A 19,352-nucleotide genomic window follows, 5' to 3' on the forward strand; every position below is an offset into this window, starting at 1 on the left:
CTGTTTTTGAGAGAAGAGCGAAAGTGTGAGTGGCCTATTTTCGGGGGAAGAGCGAGTGAGCGAGCGGCCTGTTTTCGGAGGGTGAGTGAGAGCGAGCGAGCGGTCTGTTTTCAGAGGAAGAGCGAGCAAGTGAGCGGGCTGTTTTGGGGGGAAGGGTGAGTGAGATTGAGCGAGCGAGTAGCCTGTTTTCGGGAGAAGAACGAGTGTGTGAGTGGCCTATTTTCGGGGAAAAAGCGAGCAAGCGAGTGGCCTGTTTTCGGAGGAAGGGTGAGTGAGAGCGAGCGGTCTGTTTTCAGAGGAAGAGCGAGCAAGTGAGCGGGCTGTTTTGGGGGAAAGGGTGAGTGAGATTGAGCGAGCGTGTGGCCTGTTTTCGGGAGAAGAGCGAGTGTGTGAATGGCCTGCTTTTGGGGGAAGAGTGAGCAGGTGAGTGGCCTGTTTTCAGAGGAAGGGTGAGTGAGTGAGCGAGTGTCCTGTTTTCAGGAGAAGAGTGAGTGTGTGAGTGGCCTATTTTCAGGGAAAGAGTGAGCGAGCGAGCGGCCTGTTTTGGGGGAAGGGTGAGCAAGTGGCCTGTTTTTTGAGGAAGAATGAGTGAGAGCAAGCGAGTGGCCTGTTTTCGGGAGAGGAGCGCATGTGTGAGTGGCCTATTTTCAGGGGAAGAATGAGCAAGTGAGTTGTCTGTTTTCGGAGGAAGGGTGAGGAGAGCGAGTGACTGGCTTGTTTTGGGGAAGAGCGAGTGGCCTGTTTTCGGAGGAAAGGTGAGTGAGAGCGAGTGAAGGCCTGTTTTGGGGAGAAGAGCGAGTGTGTAAGTGGCTATTTTCAGAGAAAGAGTGAGCGAGTGGCCTGTTTTGAGGGGAAGGGTGAGCAAGTGGCCTGTTTTTTGAGGAAAGATGAGTGAGAGCGAGCGAGTGGCCTGTTTTCGGGAGAAGAGCGCTTGTGTGAGTGGCTTATTTTCAGGGGAAGAGGTGAGCAAGTGGCCTGTTTTTTGAGGAAAGATGAGTGAGAGCGAGCGAGTGGCCTGTTTTTGGGAGAAGAGCGCTTGTGTGAGTGGCTTATTTTCAGGGGAAGAGCGAGCAACCGAGTGGCCTGTTTTCAGAGGAAGGGTGAGAGTGAATGAGTGGCTTGTTTTGGGGGGGAGGGCAAGCCAGCGAGCGGCCTGTTTTCGGAGGGTGAGTGAGAGCAAGCGAGTGGCCTGTTTTGGGGGGAAGGGCGAGTAAGAGCAAGTGACTGGCTTTTTTGGGGGGGAAGGGTGAGCGGCCTGTTTTCAGAGGGTGAGTGAGAGCGAGTGAGTAGCCTGTTTTCAGGGGAAGGATGACAGCGAGTGGCCTATTTGGGGGGGGGAAGCAAGTGAGCAAGCAACCTGTTTTCAGAGGATAAGAGTGAGCGAGTGGCCTGTTTTTGGAGGAAGAGCGAGCAGCCTGTTTTCAGTATAAGAGCGAGTGGGCTGTTTTTGGTGGAAGAGCAAGTGGCCTGTTTTGTGACGAAGAGCGAGTGGCCTGTTTTCAGGGGAAGAGCAAGTGACATCGCTGGTGAAGCGCAATTAATTGTCTTTGTGCATCTTCCTGATTCGGAAATTTCACCAAAGTCCTGCGGTCACTGAACGGACATTTATTCCGACAATTATGCAAAGATTTGGATTCTGAGCCCAGCACTCCTCTCTTTCATACCGAAGTATGTCGGTTGCCGAGAGGTGAAACACGATTGAGATTATCTGAGCTACGAGATGAAAAACACACCTGTTCCTGACAAATGTTTCATCACCCCTAGCAGAAAAGCTTGAAAATGTCTTCTGGATGTCCTGCCTTGCCTCTTTGGCCGACATATTTAAAAAGCTAAAGGAACTTAAAATCGGTTGCTGCAGGTCCACCTGGTCGTTAACGTGTTTATCATGGAAGACAAAGTTTGTGCCTTCTGCAAGAAAATTTCCCTGTGGATAGGCCAGTGATGGTGAATCTTTTAGAGATCAAGTGCCCAAAACCCGCCCCCTGCCCTATTCTCCTGCCCCCCCCCACACCCACTCCTGCCTCGCCTGTCCACAGGGCCACCTACCACTTCCACGGCCCACCGCAGATCGCCTACGCAGCCCAGCAGCATCATCTGAGCGCGACGGCGTGAGGGCGGAGTCTTGTCCCGCTGCCCGGCTGCCATGTTCTTGGCTGCGCTGCTCCGCGTGGGCCGTACGTAGGGGTAACTCTTCTCTGGGGGGCTACTGGTGAGGAGGGGGCTGTGGAGGGAGGCGGGGCTGGGGCGACGGCGTGCGTGCGTGCCCACAGAGAGGGCTCTGAGTGCCGCCTCTGGCACACGTGTCATAGGTTCGCCACCACTGGGATGGGTCAAGTAAACATTGCATCGTTTCCCAATTGGGTCCGACTTTATTGAACTCAATTCCGTTATTGGCACTGAATGTCATGGTTCCGACAGATGAAACTCTTCAAAAAAAAAAACAACTTTGAGGCATTATTTACCTTAAAGAATTATTTATTCAAGAAGCATAGCATTGGCACTAACGTAGTCAAAGCCAAAAACTGAATTCCCCCCACCCCAGCACATAGTATCAAAGCAATTAACAGTCATAAATCACATTCCCCAGCTCTCCCAGCCCGCCAATTCTTATCATCTCTTTTTTCAACAACCTTGATTCTCAGTATTATTATGTCTAGCTGAACTCTCATGCACATCCCCCCTCCTCCACAGCATCATCTAACTCTAAAAGCGAAAACAAGAAAATGGCGGCATCTTCCATCTGCTGTCAAAGCCAAAACGCCCGACGTTAGCAGCATTGACGCCGAAGACCTTGAAACGGCCGTCCCAAAATCCCTTGGGGAAAACTGCGCGGCGAGTTTGCCTTGGCGTTTTCCGTTCGCGTCAAGGTGGCCGTGGTGGGCCAGGTTGCGAACGCCGACCTTCCCTCTCCAGAGCAAGAAGCACGTCTGGGAATTTGACCCATCCCACCGCAAATTTGAAGGAACTTTTTCATGAAAACAACAACAACAACAACACTGACCGAGTTCCGGAGCCAAGTTGCAAAACTGTGTAGCCGGAAACGGGAGGGGGAGGGAAAGCTGTCGTAGCGTTGCAGTCATTTGGTTCCACGTACTCGTGCAAAAAGGCGTTTCCTTCATTAAGGTGTGTAAAAATTAAGGAAAGGAACCGTCTTCGGTTTAACGTCAGCGAAACAGGCACAAGTTTCCCGCCGAAAGTGTGGTAAGTGGGTGTACGTTGATCACTTTTCCCCGGGTCTTTGTTTTTTTTTGCTCATCAAGTTTTTGACACGTTGCTAAGCCACTGGTGGTACGCGAATATCGTCATGTCCTAAAGGTGGTACAATCTGCGAAAAGGTGGGGAAAGACCTGTGTTAGATAATAGGACAAAACGAGGAGGCACGGATTATTCTGAAGTTCTCGATATCTTTCGTCAGCATGTCCTCCGTGTAATAAAGAGCGTCTCCGTTCTCAAATACGAGCCGGTCAATCATCTTCATCAGCTCGGCCACTTGAACCTCCCGTTCTTCTCCTTCGGCCGTGTTGTTGAAAGCCAAGTAGCGGTTCTCACATTCAGCAAGATATTTCTTCTGATCTTGGAAAGACGTGAAATTTTCAAGAGAATGACCTTCCAGCTTATCTTTCTGGGTAAACAGGACGATCATATAATTCCTGCCTTCCTCGCTGAAAATCTCTTTGATCATCCGAGCCGCGTCTTCCTCTTCCCGGGAGAAACGGTCAGGGCGCATGACCCAGAGAATAACGTGGGGACCCGGGGAGCATAACTTCACACACTTGCTCACTTCAGCAGCGTTTTCCGGCTTCGGATGCCCGGTGTCGAGGAAGCCAGGCGTATCGACCACCACAATCCTCCTGCCGTTCCACAGCGTCTCCTCCTTTTGGCAACGTTTTGTATCTGACCTGGGTGACACCCCAAAGACTTGGCTTCCCAGGATGGTGTTTCCCGTCGCGCTTTTCCCACTTCCGGTCTTGCCCACGAGGACGATCCGCCGTTCAGGCCCTACAACCCCAAAAAGGAGGAGAGGAGACACAAAGGGGAACCGGTCAGTCAGCGTACGGGCTGTCGTGATTGTCTCGCAACGCAGCTTCGCGCGCAATCAAACGACTGGAACGGGAGGGAGGGCAATGAAGAAGGCAAGTCGGCCGGCTAAAAGCCCGAGACAGACCCAACACGACAAGGTGGTCATTTGGCTGGGAAAATCCAAGGTTGTCAGATTGTTGCCGAAACAAAGGGAATGCCAACGATTGGCGGAGCACGGAGAGTGGGAGGTCTGAGGGGGGGGGGGGGAGGAAGGGAAAGATTTCCCGTGCTGTTTTCGCATAAAATTACCGGCTTTTCTCCTCTTGCTTTTCTCCTTCTGCAGCCCCGTGGAATCTTCAGTAAAGTTATACTCTTGGGAGTGGGACCCAGGAGTGTCCACCCAGGACAGCGAGCCCCACGCACCCACCCAGGGGCTAATGGTTTTAGCTCGCATGCTTCCAGCCATTTCCGGACGATTGGCACAGGCCGAATCTGGGGGTTTCTGTACGAAAAGCGAAACGGAATCAGCTAAAGGACTTACCATGCTTAGAGGTTGCAGGGAACTCCCCCCCCCAGAAGACACAGGCAGGAATTGCAGGGATGGGGTTAAAAGAGGGTTACCCCCTCCTTCGCCGCTGCTGCTGAGGCAGTCATCCTGATCCGGAACCATCTGGAGGACGCTGGAAACTGACTGATACATCAGTGAGCTGCCCTGGTAGACAGTTCACACCCCTTCCTGGATCCCCTTCCTGGACCTCTTTCCTGGGCCCCCTTTTCCAGGAGTGTTCCCCTCTCCAACCCCAGTACACTGATTACATTGTGCGTACGGGTAGTTTTCGAGTTACAACGGTTCGTTTAGCGATCAACGTTACGACAGCACTGGAAAAAATAATGACCGTTGTTTTTGTTTTTTCACACCGACGACCGTGGCAGCCTCCCCGGGAGTCACGTGATTTGTATTGGGATATGATTGACAAACAACTCGTACTTACGACGGTCGCGGTGGCCCACACGATTCCCTTCGGCGACCGTCTGATAAGTCAGTCAACGGGGGAGATGGGATTTGGGGGGAGAGGGGTTGGAAGAGGTTCTTGCCCCCCTCCCCCCGCCATTCCAGCCCCCCCTTGTTTGGCTGCCTGGACAGAACCCAACTGAAACTTTAGAAAAGGAAGGAGCCCCTCCCCAAATTACCTAGAACGTCCCCCTCCCTGCAACAACAGAGGTGGTTCTGTGCCACGCTTGTAACTACGCCGCCCTCCCTTTCTCTCGCCCTCCGTCCTCTGCCTTCCTTTGCTCAGATCCTGAGCGATTCAGCTGTCCGATTCCTACCATTAGGATCTCGGCTACGGATCTCCACCCGTTAGCCTCCCTCCTCTCCCCTCCCCCCTCGACTGCCTCCCCTCATATGAGGGTCTCAGATGCCCTACCCACCCATTGGCGTCTCCAAGAGAGGAGGGATCCCTTCCTCTCGTGTAAATGGAGCAACTCCACTAGATGCCCCAAAAGAGCACCGCCTTTGCCCACTTTTGATTCTGCTCTACGACGTGCTGGTTCCGGTACCTCGGGCACCTCACGCAGCGGGATGACGTAGTGTCTCCCCCTGTTCTCCGAAACGACTCTCTGCACCATCTCCATCAGCTCCGAGACCTGCCTCTCCCGCACGGCTCCCACGGCCTTGTTGTTGAAGCCACAGAAGCGGTCCCCACACTGCCAGATGAGCTCCCGCAGTGCCTCATTCGTGGACTTTTGGACGTACTCCTGCAGGGGGTCCCCGCCCAAATCCTCCAGGCAGGTGAAGAGGACGATCGTGTGCCTGGCGGATTCGGCCCCAAAGATCTGCCAGACACGCTTTGCAGCTGTTACATCTTCAACGGTGAAGCGCCCCAGCTGGGTCACCAAGATCAGGGCGTGGAGGCCAGGCTGGGAGAGTTCGACGCAAGCCTTGATCTCGCGTCGCACAAACTCGGTGTAGTCTTCAGGACCGAAAAGGGCAGGCGTGTCGATCACGGAGACCTTTTTGCCATTCCAGATTCTCTGCCCCCTTTGGCATTTCAAGGTGATGGTCTTTGCTGACAAGACGGACTCAAATTCCCTCCGGCCGAGGATGGTGTTGCCTGTGGCGCTCTTCCCACCTCCGGACCTTCCGACCAGGATCAGCCGGAGTTCGTCGTCCTCCTCTGTGAGTTTGGAAGACAATGTTACAACGAGGAATCCAGATATTTCTCACATGTCGGGGCATCATTGAGCAGGCTGGAAATGGGGGCAACTTTTGGAAAAGAGTCACCCCTGAGCTGCAGTAGTTCAGGGATGTTTTCATATCACTCCCCCAGAGTGGCTACAATGGGCTGCTCAGCCGTGCAGATTCACACAATGTGTGAACCCCACTTTAGCAGATGTCCGAAAACAGCCACTGTGTCCAGTCCCCACGAGCAAAGCCGGAGCCAAGCTAACTGTGACTGAGCTGTGAGGAGGCTCAGGGCTGCTGGTGTGTGCTGCATGACGATGGCCCCGGGCCCGGGTGTAAGACCGCTGGGTGACTACGCCAGATGCCACCCAACAGGATTGGATATGCTGATCAAAGTTTACCACCTGCAACCGGGACTGGCAACTCTATCACTAAGTGCCATGGCCACCAAGCGAAAAGCCACATGACCACGGTTTTTCGCTTCTGGTCCAATTGCGAAGGGAATTACCAAGGTCGTTAACTGAGACACCACAGGACACCAGATCTCGTCCTCGGTCGATTCCACTTCTGGGAACCTAGTCGGAAAGCTTGCAAAGGGCGATCACATCACCCTGGGAGGGTGCAATGGCTGTGCTGGTTGGGAAGACCTGAAGGATAATCATCTGACTGTGGGATGCTGTGAGGCCCATAAATGTGAGCGCTGCTCCAAAAAGATATTGTGTGTCTTTTTTCCCCTGACTGTTTTTAATTTCGATCACTAAACGAGGCAGTCAGCAAAGGAGGACTTATATGCAGGCTGTCAAGAGCTGATCACCGTTTCTCTTTTCATGTGAGATCCCCAATGCAGAGAAGGACCATGTGCAGGGGGGAGGCGGGAGGGGAGGGGCTGCATTTCTGTATAAATAAATATATCCATTGCTTCTTGTCCTGCCCTCAGGTGCTTTGGAGAATAGCTTGTCTCCCTCTTCTTTGTGGGGGAGTCAAGCTCTTCTCCAAAGCGCCTGAAGGCAGGACAAGAAGCAACTAAGGTAGAAACTAACCAAGGAGAGAAGCAACCTAGAACTAAGGAGAAACTTCCTGACAGTGAGAACAATTAACCAGTGGAACTAGCTGCCTCCAGAAGCGGTGAATGCTCCAACACTGGAAGTTTTGAAGAAGAGACTGGACAGCCATTTGTCTGAAATGGTATAGGGTTTCCGGCCTGAGCAGGGGGTTGGACTAGATGACCTCCAAGGTCCCTTCCAACATTATATTATTATTATTATTAATCATAATAAATTTTACATTCATATTCACAACAGACAAGACAGTCAAGAACACAGGAACATCCTGAGGTAAATTAAACACCAGGCAGAACACAGAGGAGAAAAAAGGCGGGAAGAAAGGGAGACGCCTCCTTTACCCTTGGGGCAACCAATCACAGCACAGATCGCCTCATGCAGGAGCAGACAAGACAGTCAGGAACACAGGAATATCCTGAGGTAAATGAAACAGCAGGCAGAACACAGAGGAGAAAAAAGGCGGGAAGAAAGGGAGACGCCTCCTTTACCCTTGGGGCAACCAATCACAGCACAGATCGCCTCATGCAGGAGCAGACAAGACAGTCAGGAACACAGGAATATCCTGAGGTAAATGAAACAGCAGGCAGAAGACAGAGGAGAAAAAAGGCGGGGGGGAAAGAGAGACACCCCCTTTACTCTTGGGGCAACCAATCACAGCGCAGATCACCTCCTGGATGAGCAGACAAAACAGGAACACAGAATATCCTGAGGTAAATGAAAAAGCAGGCAGAACACAGAGGAGAAAAAAGGCGGGAAGAAAGGGAGATGCCTCCTTTACCCTTGGGGCAACCAATCACAGTACAGATCGCCTCATGCAGGAACAGACAAGACAGTCAGGAACACAGGAACATCCTGAGGTAAATTAAACAGCAGGCAGAACACAGAGGAGAAAAAAGGCGGGAAGAAAGGGAGACGCCTCCTTTACCCTTGGGGCAACCAATCACAGCGCAGATCGCCTCATGCAAGAGCCAGCCGTCTCCAACTAATCAACTACAGCTGTACATTCCCGTTACTGTTCCAGCCACTACATTCAATATCTTAACAGGTCATCACAGAATAAAGAATCACAGAGTTGGAAGGGAACTCAGAGGTCATCTAGTCCAACCCCCTGCTCGAGCAGGAGACCCTTACAGGATCATAGAATTAACAGAGTGGAAAGGGGCCTTCGAGGTCATCTAGTCCAACTCCCTGCTCGAGCAGGAGAGCCTTACAGGATCATAGTATGACAGAGTGGAAAGGGGCCTCGGAGGTCATCTAGTCCAACCCCCTGCTCAGGCAGGACACCCTATACCCAATTGCTCAGGGAGGCGGAAGGCATGAGCCTGGGGTGTGTGTGTGTGTGTGAGAATCCGATTACAGCCAGAGGGAAACTTTTATGGGGACCTGGTGTGGAAGGGGGAAAAACCAGCGGGAACCTGTTGGAGACCAGGTGTTGGGACGGGTAGCATGGGTGGGTGGGGAAGGTCCTGCAGTGTCCTGGGGTCGGTCCCAAGTGCAAATGACCATTGGGATGCTACAGAATCAGGTCATAAGTAACTTTTTTTTGGGGGGGGGGAAGTGTTCCACTATAATTTAAAACAGCTGTTAAGATGGGGGTCCCATCTTAACTTGACTCAGCCTTCCATCCTTCCGGGGTAGGTAAAATGAGGACCCAGATTGTTGGGGGCAATGTAAATATATATATATATACATTGCTTACTGGTGTACACCGCTTAGAGAGTGCTCGCACTTAAAGCGGTATATAAGTCTCATAAAATAAATAAATAAACCTCCGGTCCATGGACCGCCATACGTCCACAGCATGCCGGCAACCGGGCCGCGCAAATAAGCAAGGTGTACAAATACACACACACACACACACACACACACACACAGTCCACGGAAAAACCCTTCTCCACGGAACCTGCTCCCCGGTGCCCCAAGGTTTGGGGGTCTCTCTTACGTCAAGGAGAGGAGACGAATTACCTGGTCTCCCAGCTGCCGTAACGTCCATCGTCACGTCTTCCCATTCTCCCTCCGCGGGACGACGAGGAGCATCCATCAGGGAAACTGGAACTGGATAGAAGCCGGGTCTGTGTTTGTTTGTGTGTGTGTGTGTGTGTGTGTGTGTGTGTGTGTGTGTGTTTGTGTGTCATCCAGACTGATCCTTGGCTTGTTTTTGATTCTATATTTCAGGCAACACCTCCTAGTCTGCTTCAAGATTAGGATAGGGGGGGGGAGGAGGAGGAAGAGGAGGAGGAGGAATAATGATATGGGGTCCCTGGTGCTCTCCGAGCTGGGTGGTTTCTTTGCAGACGTCTCATGACCCAACTAGGCAACACCATCAGGGCAGGAAGGAAGGAAGGGAGAGAGGGAGGGAGGGAGGAAGGAAGGAAGGGACTGTGGGGTCCCTGGTGCTCTCTGAGCTGGGTGGTTTCCTTGCAGACGTTTCAGGAACCAACTAGAGTACATCATCAGTTGAAGGAGGAGGAGGAGGAGGAGAGGAAGGAGAGGGGGAGGAGGAGGGGGCACCTTTGTGCTCTCTGAGCTTGGTGGTCTTCCTGTAGACCAGTGGTTCTCAACCTTTTTAATGCCGCGACCCCCCAACCGGTCGTAAGTCGAGGACTGCTCAACTGGCGCAGCACTGTTTGCAGAATGGGACTTTTGGCGGGCTCAGCAGGGCAGAGACAGCCTGGACCATTCCTGTTGGCTTTTGACAGCCAATAGAATTAGACCCTATTCAAGAGAGTCTATTCGATTGGCTTTCAAAAGCCAATAGAATAAAAGGGAGGAGCCCAGCTAAGGAAAAGGGGGGGGGGAAATGGCGGACTGCGTTGTTTGGCGACCCCCGTGAAATGGTCGTTCGACCCCAAATGGGGTCCCGACCCACAGGTTGAGAACCGCTGGTGTTGACATTTCATGGCCCAATTAGGGAACGTCATCAGTGCTAGGAGGGAGGGGGGAGTTATGGAGAGGAGGAGAGAAGAAGAGGAAGAACTGGGGAGGTCCTTGGTGCTGTCTGAGCTGGGTGGTTTTCCTTGCAGACATTTCATGACCCAACTAGGGAACATCATCAGTGCTGGAAGGAAGGAAGGAAGGAAGGAAGGAAGGAAGGAAGGAAGGAAGGAGGGAGGGAGGGAGGGAGGGAGGGAGGGAGGGAGGGAGGGAGGGAAGTGGGGTCCCTGGTGCTCTCTGAACTGGGTGGTTTTCCTTGCAGACATTTCATGACCCAACTAGGAACATCATCATGCTGGAAGGAAAGGAAGGAAGGAAGGAAGGAAGGAAGGGAAGGAAGGAAGGAGGGAGGGAGGGATGGAGGGAGGGAGGAGGGAGGGAGGGGAAGTGGGGTCCCTGTGCTCTCTGAACTGGGTGGTTTTTCCTTGCAGACATTTCATGACCCAACTAGGGAACATCATCAGTGCTGGAAGGAAGGAAGGAAGGAAGGAAGGAAGGAAGGAAGGAAGGACGGACTGTGGGGTCCTTGGTGCTCTCTGAGCTTGATGGATTTCTTGCAGACATTTCATGACCCAACTAGGGAACGTCATCAGCTCTAGAAGGAAGGGGGGAGTTATGGAGAGGAGGGGGGAGAGGAGAGGAGGACAACTGTGGCGCTCTCTGAGCTTGATGGATTTCTTGCAGACGTTTCCTGACCCAACTAGGGAACGTCATCGGGGCTAGTGAGGAGGAGTGCTGTTTGTGGCAGCCCCCCCCCCGGCCAAATACCGGAACCCTGCTATCGTGTGTCCCCCCCCTTCCGGTCCTTCCTTCCTCCAGACTGGCCAAACCCCAATTCCTGCCCCCCCCCGTTCCTCCGAGGTTTCAGCCCCCAGCCCCCTCATCCTCTGTCTTGCTCTTCAGCCCCCCCCCTCCCACCCCGCAAACGCCAGCCCTGGCCTCCTCGCTTACCCGACGCGGCCTCGTCATCCGTCGGCGCCTGGAAGAGTGGAAAGGAGACAAGGACGTCAGAAGTGGTTCTCGCCACCCGGAGGCCTCGGCGTTTCCGGTGGGGCAGAGACAGTCAGCCAGCTTCCCCCCCCCATCCTATTCAAGGCACCGCCCCCAAACTGCTCTGGAGCCCCACCCCCCTCCCCAGCTAAGTAGGGGCTGAGATGCTCTATCTATCTATATCTAACTATCACCTAATTTCCTTATTTCTCTATTATCTATCTATCTATCTATCTATCTATCTATCTATCTATCTATCATTTCTATCTCTATCAAACTATTATCTCTCTCTCTCTATCCTTTATCTAACTTTATCACCTAATTTCTCTATCTATTATCCATCTATCATTTCTCTATTTCGATCATTTATCATTTCTATCTCTATCAAACTATCTCTACCATCTAACTTATGTCTGTCTGTCTATATCATCTATATCTATTTATCTTTCTCTCTTTAACTATCACCTAATTTATCTCTATCTATCTATCTATCTATCTATCTAATCTATGTCTGTCTGTCTGTCTGTCTGTCTGTCTAACCTAATTTATATCTATCTATCTAGCTATCTAACCTCTATCTATCTATCTATCTATCTATCTATCTATCTATCTATCTATCTATCTATCTATCTATCACCTAATTTATCTATTTATCTATTTCTATCATTTATCATTACTATCTATCAAACTATTATCTATCTCTATCCATCTATCTCTACCATCTTATCTATCTATCTATCTATCTATCTATCTATCTATCTATCTATCTATCTTATCTATTTCTCTATTATCCATCTATCATTTATCTATTTCAATCATTTATCATTTCTATCTCTATCAAACTATCTCTACCATCTAATTTATGTCTGTCTATATCTATTTATCTCTCTCTTTAACTATCACCTAATTTATCTCGTATCTATCTATCTATCTATCTATCTATCTATCTATCTAATCTATCTCTGTCTGTCTGTCTGTCTAACCTAATTTATACCTATCTATCTATCTATCTATCTAACCTCTATCTATCTATCTATCTATCTATCTATCTATCTATCTATCTATCTATCTATCTATCTCTATCACCTAATTTATCTATTTATCTATTTCTATCATTTATCATTTCTATCTATCAAACTATTATCTATCTTTATCCATCTATCTCTACCATCTAATCTATCTATCTATCTATCTATCTATCTATCTATCTATCTATCTAATCTCTATCTAACTCTATCACATAATTATCTATTATCTATCTATCATTTATCTATTTCTATCATTTATCGTTTCTATCTCTATCAAACTATCTCTACCATCTAATTTATGTCTGTCTGTCTATATCAGCGGTTCTCCACCTGTGGGGCGGGACCCTATTTGGGGTTGAACGACCATTTCACGGGGGTCGCCAAACAACGCAGTCCGCCATTTTTTTCCCTCCTTTTCCTTAGCTGTTCTCCTCCCTTTTCTTCTATTGGCTTTGGAAAGCCAATAGAAGAGACTCTCTTGAACAGAGTCTAATTCTCTTGGCTTTCCAAAGCCAATCGGAATGGTCCAGGCTGTCTCTGCCCTGCTGAGCCCGCCAAAAGCCCCATTCTTCAAACGGCGCTGCACCAGTTGAGTAGTCCTCGACTTACGACCGGTTGTGTAGTCCTCGACTTACGACTGGGGGTCGTGGCATGCTTTAGCACCCGAGCCACGCTCACCCCATTATTACAAGGAGGGGACAGGACTGGACTGCAGCACGATGGGGGGCTGGGGGGGGACGGGGCTGGAGGCTGGTCCAGGCTTCAAATTCTGCCCCGCAATGGAGCAGAGGGTCTCCCCTTTCCCAAAGCCCCTCCCTCTTCAGGAGCCCTCCCCAAACCTACCCAGAGGGTCTCCTTAGTGGACGGGTAGTAGGTCATTCCTGCTGACGGTTGCAGAGGGATTGCCTGGGCCCAACTGTGGGGGAGGAGAGAGAAAATGGGGGAGGCGCCCCTGAGAATAGAATATAGAAATTTAGAATAGAATATAGAATAGAATAGAATAGAATAGGATAGGATAGGATAGGATAGGATAGGATAGGATATGGAATGGAATATGGAATGGAGAACGTAGAATAGAATAGAATAGGATAGAAAATAGAATAGAATAGAATAGAATAGAAAATAGAATAGAATAGAATAGAATAGAAAATAGAATAGAATAGAAAATAGAATAGAAAATAGAATAGAAAATAGAATAGAATAGAATAGAGTCGAAAATAGAATAGAGTCGAAAATAGAATAGAGTCGAAAATAGAATAGAATAGAAAATAGAATAGAATAGAAAATAGAATAGAGTCGAAAATAGAATAGAGTCGAAAATAGAATAGAGTCGAAAATAGAATAGAATAGAAAATAGAATAGAATAGAAAATAGAATAGAATAGAAAATAGAATAGAATAGAAAATAGAATAGAATAGAAAATAGAATAGATAGATAATAGAAAATAGAGAATAGAATAGAAATAGAATAGAGAATAGAATAGAATAGAATAGATAGAAAATGGAGAATAGAAAAGAATAGAATAGAAAATAGAATAGAATAATAAAGGAAAATAGAATAGAATAGAATAGAGTCGAAAATAGAATAGAGTCGAAAATAGAATAGAAAGAAACTAAATAGAATAGAAAATAGAATAGAATAGAATAGAAAATAGAATAGAATAGAAAATAGAATAGAATAGAAAATAGAATAGAATAGAAAATAGAATAGAATAGAAATATAATAGAATAGAATAGAAAATAGAATAGAATAGAAAAGAAAATAGAATAGAATAGAAAATAGAATAGAAAATATGGAATGGAATGGAATGGAATAGAATAGAATAAGGAAAGGAAAGGAATAGGAGAGGACAGGAGGAGAGAATAGAATAGAATAATATAGAATAAGAATAAGAATTAGAATAGAATAGAATAGAACATGGAACAGAATAAGGAATGGAACAGAACAGAATAGAATTAAGAATAGAATAGAATAATGGGATAGGATAGGTTGAAAAGGACCTGGGAGGTCATCTAGTCAACCCCCCTACACCATTTCTGACACACAGCAGTCCAGTCTCTTCTGGGAGGTTCGCGGGGGGGGGGAGAGAGACAGAAGCTCGTCTCCTGGAGGTTTTCTTTGGGGATGGGGGCTGTTAGGAAAGGTCTTCCTGATTGGGGAGGGCAGCTGAAGCCCCTCGCGTCCCCCCCCTCAATCCCCCCCACTGCCCTCCGCCCTGCTGGACCTCAAGTCCTCCAACTTTCTGGAAAAGTGGACCCCCGTTCTCTCCTCATCGAATCACTGACTGGGCAGGACAGGGGGAGGGGGCCCCCAGGGACCCCCCCATACACTCCCCCTGCTGGTCTCCTGCTGGAGCAGGGGGTTGGACTAGATGGGATGGGGTGGGAAGGGAAGGGAAGGGAAGGGAAGGAAGAAAGGAAAGGAAAGGAATGGAAAGGAATACAATACAATACAATGGAATGGAATGCAGAATAGAATAGAATAGAATAGAATAGAAAATATGGAATGGAATAGAATAGAATAGAATAGAATAGAATAGAATAGAATAGAATAGAATAGAATAGAATAGAATAGAATAGAATAGAATAGAATAATAAAATGGAGAATAGAATAGAATTAGAATAAAAATACAGACCAGACTATAGACTAGACTAGACTAGAATATGGAATATGGAATAGAATAGAAATATAGAATAGAATAGAAATACAGAATAGAATGGAATGGAATAGAAAACAGATGAGGGGATGGGATGGGATAGGAGGGGAGGGGAAGGGAAGGAGGAAAGGAAAGGAAAGGAATGGAATGGAAAGGAATACAACACAAAAGCATGGAATGGAATGGAATAGGATGCAATGGAATAGAAAACAAATAATGGGATGGAATGGGAAGGGAAAGGAAGGAAAGGGAAAGGAGAGGAAAGGAATACAATACAATACAATGGAATGGAATGGGATGAAAAGTACCTTGGAGGTCATCTAGCCCAACCCCTTGCCCAAACAGCAGTCCCTACACCATTTCTGACACACGGCAGTCCAGTCTCTTCTGGGGGGGGAGTTCGGGAGGGGGGGAAGACGGACAGAAGCTCGTCTCCCGGAGGTTTTTTTTTTGAGGGGGTGGGGGCGTTAGGAAAGGTTTTCCCGATTGGGGAGGGCAGCTGAAGCCCCCTCGCCCCCCTCCCTCCCTCAAAGCCACCCCCCCCACCGCCCTTCGCCCTGCTGGACCCCGAAGTCCTCCAACTTACTTGAAAAGTGCCCGTCCTCCCCGTTCTCTCCTCCCCCCCCGTTCACTCCCTGACTGGGGAGGGCGGGGGGAGAAGGGGGGGACCCAGGGACCCCCCCCATACACACACTCCCCCTGCGCCTCCTGCCTGCTGGAAAGGGGGGGGGACGCGACTGCCCCCTCCCTCCCTCCTCCCCCCCCCGCTTTCTACCCGGCTCGACCTGTCGGAGAGCAACCTGAGCAAGTCTCCAGATGGATGAAGAGGGGGTCGCTGCTGCCTCTCGACTGCTTCCCCCGACGGGCTGCGGGCTGCTTTCGCTTCTGCCGGGGGGGATCGCCCTTCATTAGCCAGAGGTGGGCGGGGCAAGAAGGGGAGGGGGCGGGGTCTCGTCCACCCACCTCTCCCCCGATTGGCTGCGAGAGTGAATTTCTTCTTGCTGAAACGGGGTGTGTGTGTGTGTGTGTGTGTTTGTGTGTGTGTGACTGTGTCTGTGAGCCGGGGGTCTTCCTAGCCCTTCCGGGGGGGCCCCCTGACAGAACCAAGTCTTGGTCTTCCCTCAGAAAAGAGCCGGAAGGGACCCTGGAGGTCATCTAGTCCAGCCCACCCACCCCCGCTCAAGCAGGAGAGCCTGACAGAATCCCAGAGTCGGAAGGGGCCTCGGAGGTCATCTAGTCCAGACCCCCCCTGCTCCAGCAGGAGACCCTAACAGAGTGACAGAATCCCAAAGCTGGAAGGGACCTCGCAGGTCTTCTCGTCCAGCCCCCCCCCCCGTGCTCCAGCAGGAGACTCTGTCACGGTCTCCTGCTGGAGCAGGGGGTTGGGCTAGAGGACCTCTAGGGTCCCTTCCCACTCTTGTCCTTCCACGATTCTGTCAGGGTCTCCTGCTCGAGCAGGGGGGGGGGTTGGACTAGATGACCTCCGAGACCCCTTCCAGCTCTGTGCTTCTGTCAGGTCTCCTGCTTGAGCGGGGGTGGGGGTTGGGGGGGTTGGGGACTAGATGGCCTCCCAGAGTCTCTTCCAACTCTGCTCTTCGATGATTCTGTAAGGGTGTCCTGCCTGAGCAGGGGGCTGGACTAGATGACCTCCCAGGTCCCTTCCAGCTCTGTCATTCTCTTAAGGGTCGCCTGCTGGAGCACGGGGCTGGACTAGATGACCTCCGAGGTTCCCTTCCAGCTCTGTGCTTCTGTCAGGCTCTCCTGCTTGAGCGGGGGTGGGGGGTGGGAGTGGGTGGGTTGGACTAGATGACCTCCAAGGCCTCTTCCAACTCTGCCCTTCGATGATTCTGTACGCGTGTCCTGCCTGAGCAGGGGGCTGGACTAGATGACCTCCCAGGTCCCTTCCAGCTCTGTCATTCTCTAAGGGTCTCCTGCTGGAGCACGGGGCTGGACTAGATGACCTCCGAGGTTCCCTTCCTGCCCTGTTCGGATGGAAAGGCTGCTGGGAGGAGGCGGGGGGGGGAAAGGGGAGAAGGGGGGGAGGCGACCCAGCCGGAAGCGGCCCTTGTGCGATTAATCAACACGAAGAAAATCTAGCCCGTTTCCTGGGGCTGGTTGGGGGGGGGGGCGGGAGGGGGAGTGGGGCATTCTGGGTCTCGTTTTCCTTTCGATCACGTGATTTCCAGGCAGCGCCGCCGCCCGGAGACTTTCGCTTTCCTCCGCTATTCGGATGGTCCCCTTACACGGAGTGACAGAGCTGGAAGGGATCCTGGAGGTCATCCAGTCCAACCCCCGGCTCGAGCCGGAGACCCTTAGAGAACTGCACAGCTGGAAGGGACCTGGGAGGTCATCTAGCCCAGCCCCACGCTCCAGCAGGCGACCCTTACAAAATAAGAGAGTAAGAAGGGACGTCCTCGGCTGTTTAGATGTACCCTTTCAGAGTGACAGAGTGGGAGGGGGGGCCTCGGAGATCATCTAGTCCAGCCCCCCCCTGCTCGAGCAGGAGACTCTTAGAGAGTCACGGAAGGACAGAGCTGGGAGGGACCCGGGACGTCATCCAGTCCAGCCCCCCTGCTCGAGCAGGAGACCCTGAACAGAAGCAGAGAATAACAAGAGCGGGAAGGGGCCTCGGAGGCCATCTAGTCCAGCCCCCTGCTCGAGCAGGAGACCCTGAAGAGAAGCAGAGACTAACAAGAGCGGGAAGGGACCTCGGAGGTCATCTAGTCCAGCCCCCTGTTCGAGCAGGAGACCCTGAACAGAAGCAGAGAATAACAAGAGCGGGAAGGGACCCCGGAGGTCATCTAGTCCAGCCCTCCCTCCCGCTCGAGCAGCAGACCCTATGCTTTTTCCCGGAAGAAACGGCTCCCCCGTCTCTCCCCTACTGAGACCCTGCCCCCCCCAAGGAACTCCACCATTTTGTGATTCTGTCAGAGTCTCCTGCTCGAGAAGGGGGCTGGACTAGATGACCTCTAAGGTCCCTTCCAACTCTTGTTGGAGGCTCGGGGTCTTTTTTTTTTTCCTTTCGATCACGTGATTTCCAGGCAGGGCAGCCAACCGAGAGACTTTCGCTTTCCTCCGCTGTTCAGAGGCGGCTTCTTTCCCGGGATGGGGCGGGGGGGGGCGTCCTCCAGTTAAGGGGCGAGAGAGGTGGGGAGGGGTCGCAGATGGGGCATCCGGCCCGCAGGGAAGAAACTGGGGAGGGGGGGAGGCTGTCGGGAGATCAAGCCGAGGTCTTTCAGGAAAAGAGCCGCTGGTCCCGAATTGTCTAGGGTCCCCGGCTTGAGCGAGGGGTTGGACTAGATGACCTCCGAGATGCCTTCCAGCTCCCTGATTCTACAATTCTCTAACCATCGCCCGCTTGAGCGAGGGGTTGGACTGGATGACCTCCGGGATCCCTTCCAGCTCCCCGATTCGACAATTCTCTAACCATCGCCTGCTTGAGCGAGGGGTTGGACTGGATGACCTCCAGGGTCCCTTCCAGCTCCCTGATTTTACAATTCTAGTGATCGCCTGCTTGAGCGAGGGGTTGGACTGGATGACCTCCAGGGTCCCTTCCAGCTCCCTGATTCTACAATTCTCTAACCATCGCCTGCTTGAGCGAGGGGTTGGACTGGATGACCTCCGGGGTCCCTTCCAGCTGCCTGATTCTACAATTCTCTGACCATCGCCTGCTTGAGCGAGGGGTTGGACTGGATGACCTCCAGGGTCCCTTCCAGCTGCCTGATTCTACGATACTCTGACCATCGCCTGCTTGAGCGAGGGGTTGGACTGGATGACCTCCGAGGTCCCTTCCAGCTCCCTGATTCTACAATTCTCTAACCATCGCCCGCTTGAGCGAGGGGTTGGACTGGATGACCTCCGGGGTCCCTTCCAGCTCCCTGATTCTACAATTCTCTAACCATCGCCCGCTTGAGCGAGGGGTTGGACTGGATGACCTCCGGGGTCCCTTCCAGCTGCCTGATTCTACAATTCTCTAACGATCGCCTGCTTGAGTGAGCCTTCCAGCTCCCTGATTTTACAATTCTAGTGATCGCCTGTTTGAGCGAGGGGTTGGACTGGATGACCTCCGGGGTCCCTTCCAGCTCCCTGATTCTACGATTCTCTAACGATCGCCTGCTTGAGTGAGCCTTCCAGCTCCCTGATTTTACAATTCTAGTGATCGCCTGCTTGAGCGAGGGGTTGGACTGGATGACCTCCGGGGTCCCTTCCAGCTCCCTGATTCTACGATTCTCTAACCATCGCCCGCTTGAGCGAGGGGTTGGACTGGATGACCTCCGGGACCCTTCCAGCTCCCTGATTCGACAATTCTCTAACCATCGCCTGCTTGAGCGAGGGGTTGGACTGGATGACCTCCGGGGTCCCTTCCAGCTGCCTGATTTTACAATTCTAGTGATGGCCTGCTTGAGCGAGGGGTTGGACTGGATGACCTCCGGGGTCCCTTCCAGCTCCCTGATTCTACAATTCTCTAACCATCGCCT

General features: G+C 51.2%; 1 protein-coding gene across 3 annotated transcripts; it reads right to left on the bottom strand.

The window, feature by feature from the left end:
* Positions 1-2,588: 2,588 nt before the first annotated feature.
* Positions 2,589-15,774, bottom strand: LOC120311949 (GTPase IMAP family member 8-like). 3 transcript variants are annotated; one of them, XM_039352062.1, is made up of 7 exons: positions 15,675-15,770; positions 13,062-13,134; positions 11,152-11,179; positions 9,232-9,321; positions 5,581-6,197; positions 4,330-4,522; positions 2,589-3,999 (listed from the first exon to the last, which is right to left on the bottom strand). In XM_039352062.1, exons 2-7 carry the CDS (start codon positions 13,095-13,097, stop codon positions 3,353-3,355), a joined length of 1,611 nt encoding a protein of 536 aa, XP_039207996.1. In that variant the 5' UTR covers positions 13,098-13,134; positions 15,675-15,770; the 3' UTR covers positions 2,589-3,352. The 3 variants fall into 3 exon arrangements, with proteins under 3 accessions (XP_039207996.1, XP_039207997.1, XP_039207999.1); XM_039352063.1 differs by having other exon boundaries at positions 13,062-13,170; positions 15,675-15,768; XM_039352065.1 differs by lacking the exon at positions 13,062-13,134 and having other exon boundaries at positions 15,675-15,774.
* Positions 15,775-19,352: the final 3,578 nt, after the last annotated feature.

This window comes from Crotalus tigris, unplaced genomic scaffold (genome assembly GCF_016545835.1).
Source record: "Crotalus tigris isolate CLP2741 ecotype Arizona unplaced genomic scaffold, ASM1654583v1 scf7180000018403.257466, whole genome shotgun sequence".
Lineage (NCBI taxonomy): Eukaryota > Metazoa > Chordata > Lepidosauria > Squamata > Viperidae > Crotalus > Crotalus tigris.